Raw genomic sequence first — 16,083 nt, 5'->3', positions numbered from 1 at the left:
CAATCTGTCCCCAGGGTTGAGTTTTAGGGTGCTGATCTTGCTTATGAAATTTTCTGAGTCTTTGATGTAGGATGAGGTTTGTCCAATGTGGGTCTGTAGGAGGGTCCTTTATTAAGGCAACTAAAAGATAATAGAAATGAGACAGGTGGACTCAAAAGCTATATAAAAGCTTAGTTAGCACCCAGAACTTGCAGAAATTTTTTGTCTGTAGCTTATCAAGAGCTCTGAAGGTTTAATCTCTTGCCTAGCTTTGACTTTGGCTTTAGTGCCCTTGGAACAGGTATATACATCCCCTCAGTTAACTCCCCTGCTATCTGTTTCAGACCATGGCATGACCTTTCTTCCAGACATTACTATGGGCTCACCCTTACTAGAACTGGACAAATTTGCTTTAAAATAAAGTAACTGGTATGCAGGAAGTTGTATATGAAGAATAATCCCAATGTGTATGTTACACTCATGTTAGTGAAAGCTTTAAAAGAGATGCTATGAGAGATAACTAAGACTTCTGATCAGGGCATGGAGCTAGATGTCACTAAGAACTGGTTCCCCTGCAATTTTATATATCCCATAATAATTTTGAACTCAGCGTTCTAACTGACGATATATTTAAGAGCTATTAATTCTGACTTGGAACTACTGAAGAATTCTCTGGCTCTGCCTGTTGACCAATGTACATGTAACAGGGCTTATTCGGTTCTTTTATAGTTGCTAGAAACTGGGTATCTGGCAAATAATTTGATGGTTTGACACTTTCAGCTGTATCATCCATACCCATTTAAGGGCAATGTTGGAGTTTTCCTTTTAATTCTGCATTTTAAAATTTAAAACTTTTTTCTCCTTAGATCACAAACGTATAAGACTTTGCTTGAGAAACAATGAAACACAGCAAATTCAACCAGCAGCTTCTTGAAAAAATAGAGTAAAACCACTATAAAACACCCTTCCAGGTTTGTCCATGAAATAATGGGATCTTCCTTCCGGTATGGCTTCTGCAGTTGCCCTCACAATTGCCCTTCCCAAAGAAAATTGCAGTTTTAGTTTTAGTTTTAATTCCCCTGTACAGATTTTACTTTAATTCTTTTTCTTTAATTCCAAGCAATCCTTGAAAAGCCCCTCTTCTGGGGTCTCAACAAAATGCAAAACTGAATTCTTGAAAGGAATGTGCCTTCAGGAAATATTTCAGATAAAATAGACAGACAGATGGACGCAGAGACATGCACAGATCTATGCACACCTGCACACACATATTTGAATAAAGGTGTGACAGTTTGGCAGTTGCTTAGGATGTTGGTTCCTCAGTATTGAAAAGATACAATAGGGAATTGTTCGGAGAAGCATACATTGCCTGGTTTTTGTGATTTCTGTGATACTTCAGCTGGGCCAGGAGGAACCATAAACAATTGGGTTCACTGACCCAGTTGGTATTGCCTGTGGAGTCTTAGATCTTCCTGTGGCCACCATGAACAATGTGCTCTCAGTCACAAAATATTTTGTTATATTTTATATGTTGTGTTATGTATGTTGGAAGCTGCCTAGAGTGGTCATTTGACTAGATAGGTGGGGTATAAACAAACAAACAAACAAACCCTCCCTCCACCCCAGCTGTAAAAATGCAAGTGCCTTAAGGAAACACATTTAGGACAAAATGTAACTGCATTGGTGTTGGCTTTTACTGTATCTATACTGGTGTAAGGCCAGTATAGAAATGTGAAAAACCATACATTAAGGTTTTCCTTAATAACTAGCTGTATGAGTGGGGCTTTAAATAGATGGTTGTGCTTTACTGTTTTGAATGTGTTTTTTGTGTTACTTTTAATATCTTTTGGTGTGTTATTTGTTTGATCCTTTTTAGTATTTGTATACTTACTGTCTTTAGCTTTAAATATTGTCTTTTAATGATGTGGTGGCGCTGTGGGCTAAACCGCAGAAGCCTGTGCTGCAGGGTCAGAAGACCAGCAGTCGTAAGATCAAATCCACACGACGGAGTGAGCTCCCGTCGCTTGTCCCAGCTCCCGCCAACCTAGCAGTTCGAAAGCATGCAAATGCAAGTAGATAAATAGGGACCACCTCGATGGGAAGGTAACAGCATTCCGTGTCTAAGTCGCACTGGCCATATGACCACGGAAGATTGTCTTCGGACAAACGCTGGCTCTATGGCTTGGAAAAGGGAATGAGCACTGGCCCCTAGAGTCGAACACGACTGGACAAAAAAGTGTCAAGGGGAACCTTTACCTTTACCTAATTATGTTAGCTACCTTGGTCCTTTTTGAAGGAGAAAGTGTTAGTAGACCGACAGACATAATACATTTAACATGCTCAGAGGCTACCTAAATGTATTCCTGCATATCATGTAATGCTAAAGAATCCTCTGTACTGCTTTTTACTGATATGTATGTAATGCTAACTTTGAAGCAATATGCATATACCTTGTAAGCAATGTAATACTTTACTTCTGACCATTGCAACAGAAATGTAACATTTTATTCTTGAAATGCATATCCTGAAGATTGGCCAGAGAAAGATCCTCAGCTATCTTCCTCCCCAAAAGAACAACAAAGGGGCCATCTGACTCAGGGGCAGAGTCATCAAGGACATTTATGAAGACAAATACCCTAGATAGTTGACCCTAATGTGCGAGGGGAAGAAAACAAAAACGCCACAAATCTAGCAACTTGGGTTATTTTACATATACAAAGAAAATAACATCAACATGGGAAAGGGAGATAAAAGTAATTCAGATGCACTCCTTGCAGACATCCTGACTCCTCAAGAGAACATCTCAATCCTAGGTCAACTGGACACGAGGGCATAACATGGACATTGTATGATATGCAGGAATACATTTAGGTAGCCTCTGAGCATGTTAAATGTATTATGTCTGTCGGTCTACTAACAAAAGGTTGGGTTAAAATATTTTAATTAAGTAATAGATAACAAATTAAAAGTACCAGCAGGATATTATAGATGGCCATCTGATGAAAATAAAGCATAGATTTGCACTGCTTGTTTGCAAGAAACAGCTTGGGAGACGGGGGGGGGCGAGAGAAAGGAGTCTCTGGCTGGAGTGCCCTCCCTTCCACAAAGAGCAGAAAGGGAGGTGCAGACCTCACCCACTCCAACTCCCAGAAGAACAGAACAACGGGGCACTGACACCCAAGACCTGGAGAGGGAATTGCGAGGGTTATCACTGTCCATTCAAACCCCAGACGATTTGGCGGGAACAAGGAGGAAAAAGAGGCGGGGAAGGCAGAGATAAAAGAGGGGAGAGAATCCGTTACCGCCAGGTTGGGAATGGGTTTGGCTACAAGACCTATGGACTGGGGAATGGGAGCATCTGAGGGTACCTAAAGAGGAGGCGGATTACCATCGCCAAAAGGAGATTCCACCCAGACCGTCCTATTGGGGTGAAGCTGAAGCCCGGGAGGAGGAGGTTGAGGGAAGAAAAGTAAAAGGGAGAAAAGAGAAAGGCTAGCATGGAGGGTCGAGGAGATGAGGATGAATGTGTTACCAGGAGGACCCTGTTCAACCTTCCCGCCCACTGGAGAAACCAGGTGGACCGAGCCCCCAGAGGACGAGACCGTTCCCCTATTGAAAGGAGAGATTCAGAGAGGTTTTGAAGGAAAACGCAGCGACAGGCTGGCCGGGTCCCTGGAACAGCAACGAAACCAACCCCTTCCTCAATGATGCGTGGGTACCCCGTCAGACCCGTTGGCGACAGGAGAGAAGTTGTGGACTAGTTTTATGGACACGGATCTTTTGTTAAATGTTCCAATAAACCTTTCACCTATTTCAGAATTTAAAAAGCCTCCTGATTTTGTTGTGGAGTCCAAAGGATTGGTAGCCCGAACCCCTCACACAGCTGTGATCCCACTTTAAATTTAAAATAAACAGCATGCATAAAGTCTTTTGCCTTTGTCCTGGAACATCTGCTGTTAGACTGCATTAAGGAACTAAATCAGTGCAGTGGAGCTTTGCCCAATCCACCCTTGATCCAAAATGGAATTACAATTAAGAGTGGAGTTGCCTGACCTAAGGTTAAGAACTCTGATCCTACTGGTCATGAACCCACAGGAGACATTTGCTTGAAAAACCAATAGAGAATGGTCCTACTATACTGAAGGGAAGGGAAAAAATATACTAATAAAATGGGAATGCAATCTGTGAGGTGCCCAAAAAAAGCAGGACTTGGAAAAGTTACTTTTTGGACCATCTCTTCCAGAATTCCACCAACGAACACATAACTCTCCCATGCTTTGAAAGTAAACAATCAGTACGTACTTTGTAAAACAATATTTTTTTTTTAAAAAGCTCCTTGCTAAATAGTTCTGCCATAGGATGCAAACAACGCCGCGGAAGAGACATTATTGACGAGCACAAGTTCGAATTCGGCGCTGGCGACTATCCCAATTGTTTTCCTGCGAGATAAAACGCCTTTCTTACGATCAGCCCGATTCCGCTCACGAGTTAGATAACCGGCCCAGTTCTTTGCCGCCTCATTGGCTAAGGCGGGCCTTCTCAACGAGACGTGATTGCTCTGCCCGGCCCGGTTTACCATTGGTCGGTTGGATGGTCGGGAGGGGGGGAGGAAGTGCTAGGCTGCAGCTGATTGGTTCTTTCTGTCCCACCGTGTTTCCCTCGTTTTCACAGCGAAGCATTGTTTTTGGCTTCGAAAGCTCCCGCTAGAGTTGCTCTTGTGACTTTGGTGGAAGCCAGTTCAACACGCGCCCATCCAACCCACGTGGCTTTTGCCTTGGAAAGAGGGGAAAGGGTTTAAATATTTTTTTTTTCTCCCCGACCAAGACGGGAAATGTCGAGCTGCAACCGACTGGGAGTCGCTCCTGCCATGGACTTTCCGGAAGTGCTGAAATCTCTTCTGGAGTACTCTTTACCCTGGACAGGCACCTTGAAAGGTAGGACGGGGCACACTCGGTTGTGGGAAGGCAGGAGCGCACCCGCAGTCTCCTCGATTCGGCCCTCACGTGAGTCCAGTTGCAATTTAGGGTTGGTTTAGTGGCCAGAGGACTGGACAGGGAGTTGTGAGTCTGGGCTGGTCGCTCTCTCCTTCAGCCTGATGATCCGCCTCACAGGGTTGTAGGAAAGGATTAAGTCTTGAGGAGGAGACCAACCTACACTGCCTTGCCTTCGGTGGAGGAAAGGAGCTGTGCCGGAGAAAAACAATTCCTCCTGCTGCTTATATGTACTGCCTGCGTGTGCATGGAGCATGTAATCCTAGAAGAGGGTGCCCAATAATGATCCCGTTGGATCTCTCCATTCAGTTAACTCACTTCAGGAGCAGTTCTGCTTGGAGGAAAGGTTCCAGAATAATCGCAAGGATTTCGCTATAATCCGTTTCACAAGATACCAGTTAAAGCCACATTTTAACACCATCAGGGGGCCTTGATGAGAGCAGCTCAACATGTTTTTCAGATTGTTTGTGTGTGTGAGTCATTGTTTTGTTTTCGAAGTGGTGGCGGTGTTTGTGCAAGCATATTTTGTTTTGCGTGCCTTTTCTGAGTTGAAGTCAGGAGGTGGTTTCTTTCTTTGCTTCCTTGTTTGTTTCTTTCCTTTTAGTGGTGATGATGGTGGTGGGGAAACATGATATTTTCCCTCCTCCTGTTCAGTAAAGCAGATGTACAGTGGGACTTTCCCTGAGGACTACCATAAGCACTCCGATAAGGTTTGGAAAACTCATCCGTTTATTGAGGTTCTTTTTGTATAATGCATCCCTAAACATCGCCCAGGGCTTTTTCCTAAATGCTTCAATGTATACTTAAATTATTCAATAAGATGAAATTGAAAGCTTTTATGCAAGCATCCAAGAGGAAATTGATCACACACCAAAACAAGATATGCTTATAATTATAACTGACTGGAACGCAAAAGTAGGGAACAAAGCAGAAACAAGTGTTGCTGGAAAATTTGGCCTAGGCAACAGAAACGAAGCAAGAGAATGACTCAGAGAGATCTGTGAAGCCAACAATCTGTTAATTGCAAATGCTTGAAACAACTAAACAGACAGCTGTACAGATGGACATCCCCAGGCGGTCAATACAAATATCAAATAGACTATGTACTTGGAAGCAGGAGATGGAGAAGCTGTATTCTCTCTGTCAAACCAAGACTTGTGAAGTGAAGCCAGAGATAGTATCAGGGAAAAATGCAAAAAGACAATTCCTGTAGTAAAAAGAAAAGAAAATTCTAAATGGATGATGAAAAAAAATGCTTAGAATTGTAAATAACAGATGAAAAGCAAAAATAAAAGGTGATAGAAATAGGGTCAGAACTCTGAATACAGTTTTCTAATGACTGTAATGTAGAAACAAAGAGAACTATTATAATGGCCAGTGCAAAGAAATAGAGAACAACAAGAGGGGAAAAAAGATATCTCTTCAGAGTATCCAAGAAATCAAAGGAAAATTTAAGATTAGAAATGCAGAATTACCAAAAGGGAAGCACACTGCGTGACTAGGTGAAAATAAAGAGAAGGCGGAAGTAGTATACTGAAGACCCATAAGTGACAAAATGATGACAGACTCCTTTGAAGAGAAATCTTATGACCAAGAACATACAGTTCTAGAAAGTGAAGTGAAAGCTGCTCTGAAAGCACTAGGAAAAAATAAATTACCAGAGGTAGATGGAATGCCTATAGAATTATTTGAGCCACAGAGAATGAATCTGTAAAAAAGCTAACAAGAATATGCTCACAAATATGGAAGATGGAATATGGAAATGCCAAGGAGTGCAGTAACTATATAGTAACATTATTCTAATCTCACATTCAAACAAAGTGATGGTTGGGGTGTTGCAAAAAAGACTTTTACCTTATATGGAGTGAGAAATGCTAGATGTTCAAGCTAGATGCTGAAAAGCAAGAGGTACTGGAGATCAAATTGCAGATATTCACTGGATACTGGAACATAGCAAAACATTTCAGAAGTAGATCAGTCTATGCTTTATAGACTACAGCAAAGCCTTTGACTGTGTGGATCATGATAAATTATGGGTTGTTCTGAAAGAAATACAGGTGTGCCTCAGCACATGATTGTCCTGATGTGTAACCAGTATTGTGAACAAGAAACTACTCTTAGGATAGAATATGGAGAGATAGAATGGTTTCCTATAGGCAAAGATGTGAGACAAGGGTGCATTTTATCCCCTTATCTGTTCGATCTGTACACAGAACATATCATGTGGAAGGCCAAACTAGATTCAAAGAAAGAAGAGAAACTTGATGGAAGAAATATTACGAATTTAAGATACGGAGATGACACCGTCTTACTGGCAGAAAGCAGTAATGATTTGAAATGACTTCTGACAGAAGTGAAAGAAAAAAAATGCCAAAGCAGGATTGTACCTGAACATGAAGAAGACAAAAATCAAGACTACAGAAGAACTACACTACTTTAATATTGACAGTGGAGAAATTGAAATAGTTTAAAATTTTGTATACTGTATCTTGGTTCAGTCATCCATCCAAAGGAAGACTGCAGCCACTAAATCAGAAGAAGACTGAGTCTTGGAAAGGTTTAAATGAAGGCACTAGAAAAGATCCTCAGGTGTAAGGATGTGTCACTGTAGACAAGACCAAGTTCATCTACACTCTTGTATTTCTGAACAGTATATACCAGTATGAAAGCTGGACAGCAAAGAAAGCTGCTGGGAAAAAATGATTGGTGGTGGTGGTGGAGGAGAGCTTTGTGGATAGTCTGGACTCTTAGTGGATCCTGGATAAAATCAAGCCTGAATTACCCCTGGAGGCAAAAATGTTGAAACTGAAGCTGTCCTACTCATGAAGAGCACATCATGAAAAGACAGGATTCTCTGGGAAAGATAATAATGTTGGAAAAAATTGAAGGCAGCAAGAAAAGAGGAAAACCGAATGAGATGGGTTGACTCTCTAAAGGAAACCACAGGCTTGAGTTTGTAAGAGCAGAGCAGAGGTGTTGAAGACAGGACATTTTGGAGATTGCTTATTCATAGGGTTATTGCAAGTCAAAAGTGACTTGGAGGCACAAAATACCTAAATGTCATCTTGGTGACTTTGTTCAAGCTGGTGGCCACCTCAGCATAACAAACTTGTTCAAGACTGTCAACAAGAAACAAAACAAAATAAAAGACAAAAAAGGAGACAAAATGGTTGTAATGTCTTAAAAGCTAACTACTCTATTTTAATGCGAGCTTTTGTGGATAGCTCAATAACAAATTAAACTAATTTGGATAATGTAATGCAATGTAAGGCAATGATGAAAGTGGGAGTAACAAAGACTATTCATGTTTCCCATTGTTTGTCCAACCTCTCCAGCATCATTTCTCCATCACTGTCTGATTGGTCTTCTCTTGCTTCCATTGGAGAAACTTGTGAAATAATATGCCTGTCCAAAATAAAGCCAGATGTCAGACTGTGGCAATCCCTCTACCTTCTTGAAATCTCTGGCACTGCTGTGAAAAGCTAACTGGAAACAGCAGTCTGTAGCTGTGACATTAGGAGTAATGCAGTTGGAGGGAAAATGTATGCAGCCAGACAGGCAGACTGATGAGTAAACAATTAGAGTCTGACAGATCATTAAATATGATATTAAGATTTCAAGATTTAAATGACCTGGAGGATTTTATCCAAGATACGTAGATGGAAAAGAAAATGAAAGGATCTGTGAAGGTAATAAATTTATCTGGATGACATTTTTCTTGGCTACTCTGAAGCTAGATTCTTAATTTATTGTGCTTTGACAGTGCTTTTTTACAGTGAGTTTTAAATTTCTTAAACAAATAGCTTTGATTTTAGTTGAATATTAATACTATATAGTTTTGTGAAAATGAACCATAAGATTGAAATGCTAATTATTGTTGCAAAGTTTGGAATTGTTGTGGTTAACTTTTCTTAGCTAAGCATCAGGAGTGCAGGGATTCACAGAGTAGAATAGCCACACATTCTCAGCTAACCCACCCCTCTCATTAACTGGCACTTACAGTTTCAGTGGCTCACTCTGAGACATTAGTAGTATAAAGAATTAAAATGTTTCATTATTTACAAATGTAAATATATCAACTAACAACATGACTACTTTTAACAACTCTGCTTCAGTAGACTTTACATTTTCTAACAACCACTATCAACAGACATTAACAGTTTTCTGATGAATTCTCAGCAGAGGCGAGGCTCTCTTTGAATTCAGACATAGGAGAGAACTATTGTTTAATGCCAGACAGACTGACAGTCACTTCAGCCCTAGAAAAATCCCTCCCAGTCAAACATGCTAGAAGTAGCATACAAAGTTGTAAAACTGCAACAGTTATTCCAGTTCAATAAATGTTCCTGGAATAATAGGAAAAACAGAGAGAAGTAGGATCTTCTTGTATGTTTTTTCAATTAAATGAAGAAAATGCTAGTTTTTCTATTTTTTACTTCTCCTACATTAACTAACTTCCTAGAACTAACTACAGTGGTACCTCGACTTGAGAACGTCCCTACATAAGAAGGATTCGTGTTAAGAACGGCTCCGTTCGCAAAAAGTTGCTTCGACTTGAGAACGGAGCCTTGACTTAAGAACCAAAAAGAAAAAAAAAGCACACAGCCATAAATACAGTGGTGCCTCGCATACCGAGCGCACCGTATAACGACGAATTCGCATAGTGATCCCTTCTCCGGGATCGCTAATGCGGAGGCATAGCGTCCGTCCATATGGAGAAAACTCGCTTACCGAAGAGTGCCAGGAAGGAGCCGCCACCGCCGCCGCAAGAGTGATGCGGGGCGGTGCTGGCCGGGAAGAGGAAGGCAGGCTGCAAGGCAGGCAGGCAGGCGAAGGGAGGGAAGCCGCGCGTTCGTGCGTCCTCTTCCTCCTCGTCCTTCTCCTGCCGCCCCCAGGGACGAAGGCAGGCTGCAAGGCAGGCAGGCGAAGGGAGGGAAGCTGCGCGTTTGCGCGTCCTCTTCCTCCTCGTCCTCCTCCTGCCACCCCCAGGGACGAAAGCAGGCTGCAAGGCAGGCAGGCGAAGGGAGGGAAGCCGCGCGTTCGCACGTCCTCCCCCCCCCCCACTTTCCCTCTTCTCCTCCTCTTGCTGCCAACTCCCCAAACCTCCCACAGAGTCGGGCGATCAGCTGTTTGGCGGTTCTAAAATGGCCGCCTGATGCCCAAAATGTCCGCATGCAGCGTTTTCGCGCCCTCCCCTCGCTTACCGAGGGCGCGAAAATGGCTGCTGCTATGGAGGAAACCTCGCTGAACGGTAAGTTTAGGGCCAATTGGAACGCATTAAACGATGTTTAATGCGTTCCAATGGGCTTTTACATTCCGTTTAGCAATGATTTCACATAGCAAGGATTAATCCGGAACGGATTAACCTCGCTATGCGGGGCACCACTGTACTCAACTCCCAAACAAACTGCACCAGAGCACAGAGTGCTGTCCTCTGGAGATGCCAGAACAACCTTCAGAACACAGCCAAAGAGCCCGAAAAACCAGCAACAATAAAAAAAAACCACCTTTCCTGCCCTTTTTTTCCTGACCTAAGGTGACCTTAGGTCAAAAGAAGAAGGAAAAAAAATCACCCCCTAGTGGTAGATACGGATTAACCGGCTTTGCATTAGTTCCTATGGGAACTAATGCTTCGACTTAAGAACAGCGCCTCGACTTAAGAATGAAAAACAGCAGATATGGATTAAATGGTTTTCAATGCATTCCTATGGCAAATGGTGTACATTCTCTTTCTAAAGACATACATCCCCCTTACATGTTTGTCTTTTGCATCATTGCTTGTTCTTTGCCCAAGATAAAATGGTCTCCTTAAACCACTGATTTCAGATGTTAAGTATGGCTTGTTCTGGTTAGTGCTTGGACAAGAAAGGCACCAGGGAATTCCAGAGATCTCTAAGCAGAGCTAGGCAGGAATCCTTTCTGAAACCCTGGAGAGTTGCCGCTTTCTGTTGACAACACTGGGCTTGGTAGACTAGTGGTCTGTTTCTTGGTAAAGCAGCTTTCTTTATTCCTATAGAACAAAGTGAAAGAGTTGTTCCTTGCTGAATCCTCTTCAGCTTTATCGTGTCGTTGTCTATGGCTAGTTGTGATCGGGTTCTTCTTGAATTGGTGACGGTTCCCTCATTTTGGCAGGAATAAGAGACGGAAGCGATTTTAAAATACAACCGGTTCAACTTTATTAACTTCAGTATCGTGATTAACCAAATCAAATGGCTCAGAACAACTTAATTCTGGTAACATCTTGTAACTTGGAATTCTTGTTCCTGGAGTACGTAAATCACTTCTCACATTGGGGCTACACCAAAGCACTTGCGATCGGTCATCTCCCTCAGAGGGGTGCTCCTTACTGCGCACACTGTCCCACAACACGGGTGTCTCACCCAGTCCCCTTCTAGAGGTGAATGTTAAAAGAGGGACCGGGACAAATGACCAATTGTTAAGGGTTCTGGGAGCTGAAGTCCAGGATACATGAAAGGCCCAAAGTTGAGACTTATTGGTGTAAGACACAGGATTTAACATACAACATTATTTAATTTGCTTTGTAGTCTGAATAATGGATCTCAGAAGAGGCCTATGTAGAAGAGCCTTAGAGTAAACTGGACCTTTCCTGTTTTAAATAAAACCATTAATCTGCCGTCTGACACAGTTTGGCCCATTCTAGTCTTGAAGCTGCACAAAAGAGCAGAAGATAATAACAAAAGGAACTGGTACATCCACTGAAATATTAGGACAAAAAAGGGGAGGGGGACTGTAGTCCCAGAATGTAGAAAGTATAATGCTGTTTTTTCCAGTATAAAATGCCTAATTTGGAATTGATTTAATAGAGCTGGCCACAGACTGAAAAAAACCAGAAAAATAACTAATTAGAGTTAAATAAATACACCCTTGAAGAAGGCTGATAGGTGGAAATGTAAAGAACATTATACTTTCTACATCTTGGGACTACCATGTTCCCTTTTTTTGACCTAATGCAAAAAGAGCAGGCCAGACCCAAGGCATTCTGCTGTGTAAGGTGGAGGATAACCATGAGGTCTTCTTCTATTCTGGGTACACAAAAGCAACAAAGTGGACAATTGACCCTTACTTCAACACTGACGTTGGGAAAGGGGACAGCAGGCCATCTGAAGGGTTTGAGGTAGGCTGCATGGCAGACATATTTTTGGGCTCTAAAAGAGGCAGATGGTTCAGAGGAAGACCCCCAGTACAGCTACTGTCAGTTCTCCTGTCCCCTTGGAAGCATTTGTCTCCCTCAGTGGTTTAGTGGTAAATTTGGAAGTGCAGGTATAGTAGGCCCCACCAAGGAGAGTCCCAAAATGCCGGATTGGGGCATATCAACAAACAAGGAGGGGTTTTCAGTGTGTGTGTGTAAAGTAAATATATTTAAATCACTCATTGAAGACCAATCCACCCTCAGATACTTTGCATCACAAGAGAGATAGTTGGCAGCAATCTACTGTTCCTGTAAAAATCAATTTCTCTGTCATATAATTGCTGAAATCCTGTTCACAGCCTAAGCGAAATCGTAACTGTCCATACTTGCCTCCGTGGTAAACAAAGATTCCCTGCTGTAGTTTTGAGAGGTGCACATGCACGGCAGGTTCGCGCATGTGTGAACGCCCTCCCAATCACAGTGACGAAACTTTGTTTACCAGGGAGAAAAGAATTGAAAGTTACAACCTGGCTTACACTATAAGGAGGATTTCAGCCACTGTGAGACTTGCAGCTAAGCTGAGAGGGAACAGGGCAACTGGGATGATAGCAAACAACGCCTTAGCCCCTGCTACAGAAAGTCTCAAGGCTTTCAGAAAGTTCGTACATCAGTGGTCTCACTTTGCCTCATAGTAAGGTTCGCCATGCAAATCTTTGCCTGTGTTAGTGGTTCTCTTATGCTAGAGAGAGAGGAACCAGTGGCTCTTCAAATGCTGATCAACGGCTAATTCCCTTAGTCTTTACCATTTGCCAGGGTAGTCGGGGCTTATAAATGGAATCCAACAACGCTTGGGAGCAAATTTAAAAAATTCTTTTTATTCAACGAACTGAAGCCCAGTATAAATGAGATGCCAACCAGAGAAGCAGGAATTTTCTTGTAAGATGTCCCACGTACCTGGTGACTTGTTTAAACTAGATTGCTTTGCCTTCAGGGGCCATGTTAGCATGCCAGAGATCAAGCAACAGACACCTCAGTGGTGTGCTAACTTTGCACACGTAGTGGCTGCATGTATGGTTATTAAGGTGATGGGTGTGTGAGGAATGCTGCGCAGGTAGCTCTTCCAATTTCTGCTGCGGCATGTGAGGACTATCCTTCTAGATGTGTGTGCGTGCATGCATTACTGACCTCTGCTGGACATAATTTTTTGTATTCTGTACTTTAGAAAAACTTCCAGTAATGTTTCAGAGAATGACTGAGACATGGCCAGTTGCCTGGGGAATGCTAAAGAAGAAGCCTGAAAGTGTTGCTAGATTTTTAAATTCTTTTAAATTTACATTAAATCAATATGTCACCTTCTGTAATAATAATAAAGAGTGCTTTTCTAATAATAATAATAATAATAATAATAATAATAATAATAATAATAATAATAATGATAATAATAATAATGATAATGATAATGATAATAATAATTTGTAATTACAGTTTGTCATCATAATAATACTTCTCTGATTCACAACACCCAATATTTCCTTGCTTGTTCCTTTCAGTCACAGGCCTTTTGACATTCATTGGCTTTTAGTTACTGTGTTTTGTCCAGGCTTTGACTACCAAAGGCCTGACCAATTATTATAGCAATTCCGTGATTGTTTACAACCTCTTGGAGGGATTCCACGTACTGTTTCTGTGTCGGCCCATTCTCTGTCTCTGTGTCAGAATGTCTGGAAACACCTCCCGGCAGCCCTCAATGACAGGGATAGGAGAACTGTTCTTGTCCTTCCATGGATTCAGGGATTCACCCAATAGAGGTGATAGGAAACCTCCTGCCAGCTTGTCACATTTAGATAACCACCTTGCCTGGCTCATTTTCTGTCTTTGTCCTTCTCACCGTGTAAATTGCTTAGGTATGCAAACTTTATGCAAGCTTCTCCTGTGAATCTTTTGAAGGTTAAAAAAGTATGTTGGACAGTACACTTGTAGTACTTCACAACGAAGGAAAATACATTGTGGAGGAGGACCTTGAAAAAGACCACATAAAAGGGACAGAGATAGAAAGGTGGGTAACTTGAGGAATGATGCTGCACAGACCTAAGGAAGCACAGGAGAAAGTGATGACATCTGAAAATGCAGGATCTGTAGACAGGGAAATCATAAAGTGGGGAGTAAACAGATGGGAAGAAGAAGGAGGAAAAAAAGACAGTATGCTAGCCTTCCTCTGTGTACCAGTTTACCAGTGTGGTATAGTGGATTCATTTACAGACTAGTACTCAGGAGATCTGGGTTGAAATTCCTGCTTGGCCATGGAGATTCACTGGGATTTAGCACTGTTAAAACTACTACAGAGAGCTGTATGCCCCTAAGGGTACCACAGTTTCCCCCAACAATACCTGAGGCAGTTCCTTAGGCTTCAGCCATTCAGACTACAGCCTCCAGAATTCCCCATGGAGCATGGGCAATTGTCATGTTAGCTGGGGAATTCTGAGGGTTTTCATGCAAAAAAGTAACTTTTCCAAGCTTTGCATCCCATAAGCTGTTTTCACACTCAGAATGTCAAACATGTAATTGGTTGTTTAAGTTACCCAGCACCATTAATGGTCCATCTTAGGCATGATTGGTGCAGTTATTTGAATGGATCACATCATGCTTGTCTTCAGCCTCCACTGATATTCTCCTCTTGTTGTATTCTATACTAACTGAAGTTTCCAGGTAGTCATCAAAGGCAGTGTTACATACATAATGATAATTGTATGCTACCAGGCCAGTTCTGATTTAAGACAACCCTTTTCCGAGTTTTCTAGGTAGAGGGTAAGCCGAAGTGGTTGACCATTGACCAAGGCCAGCAGGGTGAGATTAAGGTTGGGGAACTGAATTCCCACCCTTTGGCTCCACAGCCAGATACTGTACGTAACTCACTGAGCTATCTAGACAGCACAGCTTAACACACAGTGGCTGAAATCCTGTTGCATAATTAAAGAGTTATGCAGCTGTAGTCATAAGTGCACAAAGGTAGAAGTGCTATTCACAAAGCATTTCCAAGGGTGTATTGCATGATAGTTACTAGACATAGGAGGCTCATCTTTGTCTCCTGGGTGAGACAAAGACGAATCTCTCTGGCACAGGTGGCTGGCCTGAATAATGCCCGCTCCCACCGGTCCACTTACCTCTTGCCACACAGGAGGCATAGCTGGCGTCACTGACAGCATGCCAATCGCAGCTGTAGCCTGGCTGGTACTGCCCCCTCTCCCTGCTTGGTCGGCCACTCAGAGGCTGAGCAGGGAGAGACTCATCATCCTGCCCCCTTGCTGGAGGGGCCAGCTGAGCAGACAAAAAGCAAAGCAAACCGTGCTGCTTATATACTGCCCCATAGTGCTTCAAGCACTCTCTGGGCGGTTTACAAGTTAATTATGCAGGCTACACATTGCCCCCCCCCCAGCAAGCTAGGTACTCATTTTACCGACCTCGGAAGGATAGAAGGCTGAGTCAACCTCGAGCTGGCTACCTGAGATTGAACCCCAGGTCGTGAGCACAGTTTTGGTTGCAGTACAGTGGTTTAACCACTGCGCCACAAGGCTCTTCAAACCTCCCATGTCTAATAGTTATGCCATGAATTGGGCAATACTGCAAATAAATTGTGTAATGTGGCTACCTGGGCACAATGCCCTGCATAGTTCTGCAGGTGTTACTTTAAGTTACACCAAACTGAACAGGATTTCAGACAGTGCATCACAGTAGGCTAAATTAGATGTTTCCAGTTATCTCTGTGCAGGAAGGGATGCAGCTGATTCCCTAATGATAGCCAGTGAAAAAATGTAAATGGATCACAGACATGTTTGAGGATAAGAACACATTTAACAGCACACTTAAGCTGTTAAACTCATATTTTCAGAAAGTTATCCTGTGCAGAATAGGCTACACACCATCTCTCAGGCCAGAGGAGGTACCTTCCAAATGAACTAGCTTTGG

General features: G+C 42.5%; 1 protein-coding gene across 1 annotated transcript in view; it reads left to right on the top strand.

Annotated features, from left to right (window-relative positions):
• Positions 1 to 2,967: 2,967 nt before the first annotated feature.
• Positions 2,968 to 16,083, top strand: part of TEF (TEF transcription factor, PAR bZIP family member) — a 35,971-nt gene continuing 22,855 nt past the window's right edge. The window contains exon 1 of the mRNA XM_020787958.3: positions 2,968 to 4,913. Coding sequence (XP_020643617.1) covers positions 4,811 to 4,913 — 103 coding nt within the window. The 5' untranslated portion in view covers positions 2,968 to 4,810. The remainder of the gene's footprint in view (positions 4,914 to 16,083) is intronic.

Source organism: Pogona vitticeps, chromosome 5, assembly GCF_051106095.1.
Source record: "Pogona vitticeps strain Pit_001003342236 chromosome 5, PviZW2.1, whole genome shotgun sequence".
NCBI classification, from domain to species: Eukaryota; Metazoa; Chordata; class Lepidosauria; order Squamata; family Agamidae; genus Pogona; species Pogona vitticeps.
Note: the sequence above shows the minus strand (reverse complement) of the source record. Positions and strands in the feature narration are given on the sequence as shown.